Source organism: Nicotiana tomentosiformis, chromosome 1 (genome assembly GCF_000390325.3).
Source record: "Nicotiana tomentosiformis chromosome 1, ASM39032v3, whole genome shotgun sequence".
In the NCBI taxonomy this organism is placed as follows: Eukaryota; Viridiplantae; Streptophyta; class Magnoliopsida; order Solanales; family Solanaceae; genus Nicotiana; species Nicotiana tomentosiformis.
In genome coordinates this window covers 54,519,773-54,530,066 of record NC_090812.1, presented here as the reverse complement: position 1 = coordinate 54,530,066, position 10,294 = coordinate 54,519,773, and the positions used below count along the sequence as shown (strand labels likewise).

Here is a 10,294-nt window from a genome sequence, read left to right as displayed (position 1 = left end):
TTGCATGTTGCAAAGAGTAGAACTCAATTTATAAAGAGTTCATTGCAGAGTCAATAGAAGTATCGTTCTCGTTTACACGTACACTAATTAATGTCTATTGGAGTGAAACGCTAAAAGGAAGACGTGGATCATTCATACACAAACCAAATAAACAAAATTGGTAATATTGCGAAAAACATTTTGTACTTGAAGTGATCGGGGTAGATTGAGTGGTGACCCCAGTGATGAGAGCTCCTCTACATTCTATAGGTGTAAAATCCTCACAAAATCCTTCATTTCTCATTCCTATCAGGGACCTCCACCCCTACCTATCCCGAAAATAATAGTAATAATAAGAGCAGGGATGTCGCAGTTGTTATCTCTGAGGTGATTGCTGTGTGTTTCTTCTGAAGGATCATAATAGAAGACCATCCTCTCATCCCCGGCCCCTGCACCCTGTAATATGGTTAGAAAGCAAAGTGGAGGGTATAGATGGAACTCGAATTATGAAGTTCAACATAGAAATTTCCCTTATCCATCCTCAAGGATCTCTTTGTGCACGTGCATGCATGCGGTGCTGCAATACTTGTAATTATATCTGTGAAAGGGAACCTTGCCAGCCAATGACCCGTTACAGCAAGAACATAGAATGTCAGTTGCCGAGCCACTTGGAGCAGAAACTGAGCCGGTGCCTTGAGCTTTGAGGGCTGCCGCAGCAGCTAATCTTCTCTCAGCTGCAGCTGCTCTTTTTTCCCTTTCAGCATCTTGAGCTCTCCTTACTTCCTCCTGATTGGCAAAACAATAAAGAAAACATATCAGAGACCAATTCCCATTCGAGCAGTTATAAGCGCATAACAAGAATACGGCAGAAATATGTTCTATGACCTCTTTTGATATTTTTGCTGAAAGACTAGAATGAGAATGTCCTTTAAGAGCTGAAGCAGCAAGCATTCCTCTCCCAGATTCAGATGGAGCAGTTTGGACTTGAGCAGCCTCAGCCTGCAAAACTATTGTCAGAATGCTGCAAGATAGAGAGAGATAATAGGAATAAACAAATTAGCCCGTGTGTGGGTGCTTAAGAGGCAAATGAGAGACTTCTAGGCTGCTTACCGTTACTCTTTTTTTTCCTCATCAGAGTGAGAACAAAAAAGAAGGAAAAGACACATTTGATGAACGTTGAAGAGAATTTCTTGACAACCGAAAAAAACAACTCTAGAACTTTGCTTCTTAATTCATGCCATGCAATCCGACTAAAGCAAGAAGATGAACCAACAATTATTTTTGCAAGATAGCACTAAGACAGGATGCGGAAAATTGTTCGGATTCATAAACTACTAGGAAAATAAATTATACATCACCTGAGCCTTTTTTTGCTTTGCTTTCCGCAATTTCTTCAACTCCTTTGCCCTAGCTTTCTTCTTAGCATCTTTCTCTGCCTGGGGAGAGAGAAATACAATTGTACATATTAGATAGCCACAATGCAGCATAAAACATATTTTCACTGATTGGCTTATTCAAAAACAGATTATTTGCAAAACAGTGTCATTAGGAACAATCAAGTACACTTCAATTCATCTATATTTGCAATGTGCCTCATACAATACTTTTTAAATGATGGAGAAGCTCATCACATTTTCTGACTTCCTTGACATATTAAGAAGAGAAAGTGACCAATATTATAGAGCGTTCAAATAAAGTGTATTAATCCGTTTTTGATACACGCCTAATGACACTGTTTTACACTTCCTAAATGAGAGAAACAGTCTTACAATCTTCACAAACATTTCTGAAAGAGATAATAATCGCTTGAACTTTCTAATTCAAATCCCCCAATCCTGACTCAGAGATCGGAAAACATCAGATAGAGCGTCTGCAGAAGCAACAAAAGTAATAACGACGACGTCTAAATCAATTTCCTATATAGTCCTATGTCCTAAATATAGGATCCTCTTCAAGAATATTATGTTAACATCCTTAAATATAGGAACCGGGGCAGAAAATTACACCGGCCATTTGTCACCCCCTAAAATAATGAAGAAGTTACCTGTTTAGCAGCTTGTGTTTCCTCCATTTCTTTAGTCAATGCGCTAGGCACCTTAGCAGCATGCCAATCCCATTTGTCAACGTTTGATGCCATGAAGCGCCTAAATGTGTTTCTCACTTCTTTTTCAGTTGCAAGCACATACGGAGTTCTCCCTCTCTCGTCTTTGAGGCAAGGATCCATACCCTGTTCTAGAAGTTCCAAAACCTTTTCAGAGTCCCCGCACTTTGCTGCTTCATGTAAAGGAGTGGACGTACCAATTGTGTCATTATCACTATCACTGTCACTTGATATGATGGCATCGCGAGATGGTGTAACACTAGAACATGCTTTGGTAATTTCCCTAGTCTCCAAATTTTCCTTCAAAACCTCCATGGACTCGTTAGACTTGCTGCTCGGACCACTTGCACTTAATAGTGACGCATCTTCACAATCAGGTGCAATTCGCTCATTTACTTCAAAGGATACTTGAGTCAACAAGCCATATATTCGTCGAGCTTCCTTGTAGGTAGGTCTTCGGACAGTCAAAGGAATATTTCTAATAACATTAGGCTGACAGACAAAATATGGTCGATCTCCGTCAAAAAACAGTTGGCGGTTGTCAGAGGGAGCACATATGAAGATACAGGACGAAACAGCAAAGTAAGGCTTCCATGAAGTGAGCAAATCTTGGATTTCCTGGTTATCAAACAGCAAAATTATCATCACAAAATATGATGTTAGCCCAGTTTAAAAAAAAATCAGCTTTCCTACTCCATAGTGCCTCTGCTCTATGTTCAATATGACAGCCAAATAATCCCCCTCCTTTTGTTTCTTTTTCAAATCAGAGAGAGAGCCACTTCAAGTAGTAAAATCAATAAGGCAGAAGCACTCGAGCCCTCTAAAAGCCCCCGCTTTAAAGGAAACCAATATGAACTTCTTCTCATGAGACGATGTGTCAGAAAAGAAAGCTTGAAGTATCACTCAAGAAAATACCCAGTAGAAATAATCAGAAACATAAAACTAAACTAAAAATAAAAAAAAACAAAAAAAAAAATGCATAGAAAGCAGAAATCATAGCATGGAAAATACATAAGGGGCAAGGGCCAATTTAATCGAGAGTGTTATTTGAAAAGCTCAACCCATTGCCACCAGAAGAAAAGAGAAAAGGAGGAAAAAACGAATAAATATCATGATTAGCATTGAAAAAGGCAAGAAAAGATGTTGGCACCTGCTTGGAAGGGGGTGCTTTTGTTACTATTAAGAAATAAGCGTAATTTGGCAAGTCACACTGAATAAGGCACATATCATACTGCAACAGAATCTCTCTTATGTAAACATCAATCCCTTTACCTTTTTAAGAGCAAGTTCATTATGCCGACGAATTGATGCTCCAGCAGAGTGCGCAATCTTGCCACTTGCATCTTTTGATGACTGTTTCTTTCCAGCCTTAGCTCGTATAACATACCTAAAAGAAAGGTAAAGTAGTATAAGTTAGCCACATTCTCTCAGAAGGGATGCAGGAATATGTAAGCTCCAGATCAAGAACAAGGGAGCATGGAAAAAGAAAAACAAAAGAACCTGACTCTTAAAGCCAAGGTAGAAAACGATGACAGCAGCACTGAAATGCGTAACAAGACAAGTTAGGAATGCAGCCAAGAGAATGGACACTAGTTACAAGAGTCAACAAATCTTAAATCTCGAAATTCTAAAGGAAAGCAAAGAGGACTTTAAAATAGGACTCCTTGCTGTAAGACAGAGAGATTTGCCACATGCAAGCAAAGTGACAAACTATATAGAGAACCAAACAAGGGAACTGACTCAGTCTGCTGCTGTGGATAGAATGCTGTAGAAATCTTTTTAATAAAAAAATCAAAAGTTTAACTAGGATATGCTAAAGATTTATTAATAATTAAGAAATAACAGTAAGTACATGCGGGGAGGAGAAAATAGACATGAACCATGACCTTCTTGAAAGAAAAAATAATAAGGAAGTTCTATCCACAATCTGATACTTTTTGACTAAAGGACTAGGGCAAGGATAGACAGATACAACACTCATATCCCATTTAGTTACATTCATTCTCATTGTGGAGGATGCTAGAAGTTATGGTTTGTAATTTGTCTTTCTACCAGTAAATTTAAGCAACTTCGTGAAGCTCGTATTTGGCGCATGGTTATACAAACATGTTTTGTTTATTTAATTTTTTTGCTCCAAAAGATTTTTAAATTGCAGACAATATTTGATTATTTCTTTACCCTCGGAATCTAGAGGATACACATTTTTTTGTAAAGTAGTCAACAGAACTAGGCGTCCAATAACTGCAGAGCGTGGATTCGTTATTGATGCACTATGCAGGGATCAAATGGTTAAACAGAAACTATACCAGAAAACGATTTAAAATTTTCTCATCTACTATTCAGAGTAAATTATCAACAGATTCTCACAAGATATAAGAAAAACTTGATTAGCGTAGTAGGGACTAGGGACAAAGTTCATTGCAACAAAAAGAAAAGTTCATTTCAATATCTTGTAAAAGATATTTCATTTCAATATCTTCTAAAAGATATTCTTCGAACTAGTTGTTTTGGCACGAAGATAATTGTACAAAAGAAGCATGCCACTTTTTAATACAACAAAAACTCTAACCTGTGGAATGTCTTATGTGCCACAACTGCAGTACCATCAAAAACACAGCCTGCAAAATGCCCACCTCTTGCAAGCAACATGATCCTCAAACGGGTATTATCCCTTGGTTCATGTATCAGATATTTCAACTTCTCAGTCACTTCACTTTCTGTCAGATGAATCTTATTCCTGATATCATCTGCAGCAAGCGTCTTCTTGTTCTCAAACAAAATGTTCTCTGACTCATTCAGGAGTAAAGTCTTCCACATTGAAAGGATCTCCCCGTCATGCAATTTTAAAAATATTTTATTCTTAATATCTCCAATTATTCTTCGCTGCAGATCATTTGACCGACCAGATTCTTTGTCATCATCTTCATCATCTGATCCAGAAATACTTGATAAATCATAATCCTTACATAGGGAATCAGATTTCATCTCATCAAAGTCTTCCTCCTTTATAGTGTCTCTCCCAGCAATGCTTAGCTTTATCTGATATCAGTACTGACAAGAAATTACTATAACGAAAATATGAACAACCACTTTAATGGTATCAGCACCTTCAGGAACAAAGATATTGACAAAAAGCTGGAAATGATATTTTCCTTTTTGTAGCACTGGAGAAGAGGGAGAGGATGCAGATTGGAAGCTTTAGAGGCAGATTAACCAAGTGACAATTTCAGAAACACAAGCTAATTTGAAATGCTTCTAGTGCAATGATGAATAACCTTTGGTTGTAAAGTTCTAGCACAGCCATCTGTTTCAATTGCCACTCTGGTCATGTGGAACGAATGATTTTATTTTGTAAACCTTTATAAGCAAGATCATATCGAAGAATCTGAAGCTGTTTTCTAGAGGTGATTTCAGATATCAAAGTCATGCAACGTTCACCTTATTGTATTAGATGAAGTATTAATAGATAAAACATTCTTTCGACTTACTTCATAAAATAAAGGTATTCTTTTGCTGAACATATTGAAACCAATTCCCATAACCCCAGCTCCTAAATTCTACTAGTGATACATCATAAGCCTAGATTATCTCATTTCAAAAGCTAAAAAGTACAAATATTGGGATATTGTCTAAAAGTTGCTAGTTCCAAAGGGATACTCAATTAACTAAACCAAAATACCGTAAAAAGAGTTTGTTACAAGGTCATTATATTGTGCTTTCTTGAGGGTAAGCATTTAGTTTTTGAGAGTACATCTCTAAAAGTTCCCTCTTTGTATATCACTTACTACAGTCTTTGGTAATCAGAAAAGAATATAAAAATTAATTTGAGGATAAAAGGAAAAGATTAAGTATCAACTACTAGCAATAAGTTGTGCCTAACCAACAAAAAAAAAAAAAAATCGAAATCGAGTATAAAGATAAAAATCATATATGTATCAGTCCCATAGCTCGAAAGGTGCTAATTCACATCAATGCTCAACTTCAAGAATAAGGCACGGAAAAAGCAATCAATTAAACTTCTTATTTTACGTTTGTCAATTACAAAATCCTCACACTTCACCTTACAAAAAAACCTCACACCTAATTAGCGTTATCCTATGAAGACAGATTAAAATATCAATCAACTATGCCTCAGTTCCATATCAGTTGAGATCAGCTCAAATAGTCCTATATATCCATTCCGCTCTATACAGGCCCATTTCAATCCAGCATGATAATATATAAAATTTATCAAAAAACATAATTTCAATAAAAGAGAGACGAAAGAAAATTAGTACGTTTAGTCGATGAATATCGGATTTGAAGTGAGAGCGCTGGTCATGGAGAGACTCAAACACCGCTTTACAAGTATTGCAGGACCACCTCTGTTTCGCGTTATTCCTATTATTACTCGAACTCTCCGTGTTCTGCGCATCCTTTTTGGATTCGTCATCAATGGATACGTCGTCTAGGGTTTTGACTGAGAGACTTTCGAGTGGTTCGACTACGTAGAGTGGCGACGCTGATGGAGATTCGAGGAGGCGGCAGGAATCAAAGAAGTTCGGCGGTAGTTCGAAGATTGAACGGTGCCGTTTTACGTCGGAGAATGGTTGCCTGAATTGAACGCGGCGATGCTGGGCGGCGGCGGCGGAATATGGAGCCTCCGTCGACATTATGGCAACGATTGATTAATCCAAACAGGCAGTAATAGTGGTTCAGTGTTTGAATATAATTTTAAAATAAGGAGAGAGAAAAAGAGAAAAATATCGGGGGTAATAGCACCGGAGGTTCCTGGGGTTTTAGACAAGTACAGATACACCACTTAGCATGTAAGTTATGACATGATTAATTATTTTAAATTAGTTATTTTATTTTTTTATAGGATAAAAAAATATTTTAATTTTAAAATAATTAATTTTAAAATTAATTATATTATAATTTTCTACCAATTAAATATGTGAATACTAACTATTCCTTAAATTTAGTCCCCAGGTTTTCTGTCAACTCAACCCCTCTTGGAATTTTCTTCTCCCTGAATGGTGAAGTGTTGCTTAAAATTAAGTCGTGGGATATTATAGAACAATTTAATTCCATTTTTGCGAGTATTTGGGTGTGGTTTTTCGATAGCTTTTTATTTTTAAAATTATTATTAAAATCCTAAAACATAATTGTAGACTTCATAGTTCATATGAGACTAAAGTCAAACGGACAACAAATATGAGCTAGTTCAGTTCTAATTCCCATAGTTGAGGGAAAAATATAAACCAATTATTGAGTACGAAATTCAAATTAAGGGCATATTTACTCTATTTTTTTAATAGTTGATGGGGGTTATTTTTTTGCCTTTTCCCTTAAATTAATAGAGTAGAATTGATTCAATTGACTAAAAATTTCTTTAATACTATTAAGCTATTTAACAATAAAAAGAAGAGAAAATTACATAATAAATCACGCCATAAGCTGATGTTGCCGTTTTTTTAGCTTAGTTACAAGTTTGCAAATGTGTAGCCCAATGTCAATAAGCCCAAATCTAAAAAAAGATTTTTGTTTTTTTTTATCTTCACATCTTCGTCTTCAGGCGCGAAATATTTGTGAGTTTCCATTCTCCTTCTTCCTCAAGCTTATATATACCTATCCTAGCTACAACAAATAAAAAACAGACGCGAAAAACCTAAAATATCATCTTCTTCAATGCTAATCTTGTTAAATTTTGAATATGATTTTGTGAGAATTTTGGAGAGGATATTGTTTAGACATACTAGAAATAGTCTAAGGAGGTTATATACCAAGTTTGAAGTCATTTGATGGAGATTTGGACTAGTTTTGGATAAGAATTGCAAATGAAAATCGTACAAGAAGTTTGTCAGAGACGCTTACGCAATTTTATACAATATTATACACTTTTATATTAAGAGGTACATTATGTATAGAGTTGTATAAAAGTGTACAAAGATGTATAAGATGGGTTATTAGGCGTAGAAATGACACAAGGTAATCACTCTAAAGGGCTGCTATTTAGGAATTAGCCATTGCATCATCAATTTCAGTTTTTCAAGACAAAAATGTCTTGAATTTAAGATTTTTAGTTTAAATTTCATGACAATAACATCCCTGAGAATGAATATATGTGCACTTGCCCCCTGTTTGGCCAAGTGATACGGGCTGTAATCTTTTTTAACATTCTGTTTGGATTATTGTTACTCATCGCTTTATAATGTATTGTATTGTATTGTATCGTTTTATGAATACACGTTCGGATAAACTGTATTATTTATTGTTGTTAAATAATATTTTATTATTTCGTTTGACTGTATCATACTGTACTGTAGCTGATAAGTTTACTAAAATAATTATTTAAATATTAAAAATTATCAAGAATTATGAATAAAAATAATTTAAGAAAATCTCTTTCTAATAATTTATCACAAAATATGTCTTATAAATAGATCAAGAAATTAAATTCATACAAATTCTAACAAAATTAGTAGAACAAGTTAATAATATTAAAAATAATAATAAGTACACTCCATTCCTAACTCGATCATAATAATAATAAAAATAAAATTTAAAATGGAGTTAACTATCATTAGAAAAAAAAAATAAAGAACTATGATAAAGAAAGGGACGAGGGAATAGGCAAAACAAAGGAAGAAAGATAATTAAAATTGGAGTTAAAAGCAAACTAGGAGAAAAAACGAAACAAAAGAAGGCAAAACACCTTTGACGTTGGAGTTGGAAGCGGTAGAAGTTCCGAAAAAAAAAGGGCCGAAAACAAAGTAGGTTTATAGGTTGGAGATTTGGAGTTTAAAAAAAAGGTAAAGAGTAAAATAGAATTATGGAGTAATAAGTTAGGGCATAATTGAAAAAAAAAGTAAATATTCCTACCACACCGAATCGGTTGTTTAAAAAAGTAAGACTTTTCATTGTTCCGGAATAATGGATTTAACAATACAATACAATCAATTTTAATGAAACAATCAAAACAAATATTATTTTGGGATAGCAATACAATACAACAACCATCCAAACAAGTTGTCAAAAGAAAAGGTTTTTCCTTGACAAATAAGAAAAAAGAAAGTGATCGATGATATAAATCATTCAACGGGATGAATAAGTCGCATCAAGTTACATGAAGTATTATCCAGACATGTCGTCAAAGACATCTCATAAATTTCGAGCGCGTAAGTCATCTGCTTTGAATTCTGAAACTTACTACTTATATAGTTTCTCTTTGAAAAAATTTCTAGCCGGTTCGAGTCATTTATTCCAAAACCATTAAGCCATTTCTTCTACTAACTCTAGGCTTCTCTCTCATCAATTCTAAGGTTTTTTGTCATCCGGACCGGACAGCGCCTCTCTATTAATATTTCAACGTCAACTACAATTCAATTTTGTTGTGAGGTTACACCCAATTTTAAATAAAACAACTCATACTTTCCAAATTTAGAAAAAATGAAAAACACAAGCGATGGTTTACCTTGGATCCATTTAACGTTTTGCATTTTTCATTCTCTGGATTGACGCAGTGGAATTTTGGCCCAAGAGGCAATAGATGAGAACGTTGCCGTCAGGATAGTGGTTATGTTATATTGTTATTAAAACATGACTTTTAAGTGTAGCTCCCCAAGTTTTACGAAAAAATCAAAGTCCAAAGAGTCCTTGACATTCTAAATTATGTGGGAATTCTCTTCTAAAATTATGCAAAGGGAACCAGTTCAATCAGTTTACAAAAACATCTGACTAACATTTAAATGAATTCAAGGCAAGTTTTTAAGTTACTACACAGCTATGATTTCTTCTATACAACAACATTTAAGTGAATTCAAGACAGAGTAGTTAAGTTATAACAAGCTTGTGCAGCATTGAATGAACTACCTTGCTATATATGCGTCCTATGAAGCAAATATTGGAGTAATGATCGAATTGCATAACATACAACCAGCCATCACGATTAAGACATGTCTTCTCCTTTTGACTTTGTATTAAGTGTGTGGTGAGATGATTGGAATCGCTTCACTCTTAAATAAAAGTGTCGAGTTGAAGCTCCGAGAATAAAGACTTATTGGTAAGGAGCTAAACTTAAATGGATTCAGTCGACGCAAATCTGAATTATTCAAGCTATTAAATTCCGAATATTGAATATCTAAGGGACAAAAGAAAAAGGATCTGTTCACAATACAAACAAAAGTAGAGACCACTTCCATCGACAAGATGTTATTGGAACTTGCCTTATTC

The 10,294-nt window shown here is 34.9% G+C and overlaps 1 protein-coding gene across 1 annotated transcript; it reads right to left on the bottom strand.

The window, feature by feature from the left end:
- Nucleotides 1–6,852, bottom strand: LOC104100000 (uncharacterized). The gene is made up of 7 exons (XM_009607155.4): nucleotides 6,358–6,852; nucleotides 4,650–5,119; nucleotides 3,353–3,467; nucleotides 2,024–2,698; nucleotides 1,338–1,415; nucleotides 865–978; nucleotides 1–765 (listed from the first exon to the last, which is right to left on the bottom strand). Exons 1-7 carry the CDS (start codon nucleotides 6,730–6,732, stop codon nucleotides 511–513), a joined length of 2,082 nt encoding a protein of 693 aa, XP_009605450.1. The 5' UTR covers nucleotides 6,733–6,852; the 3' UTR covers nucleotides 1–510.
- Between the last annotated feature and the right edge of the window lie 3,442 nt (nucleotides 6,853–10,294).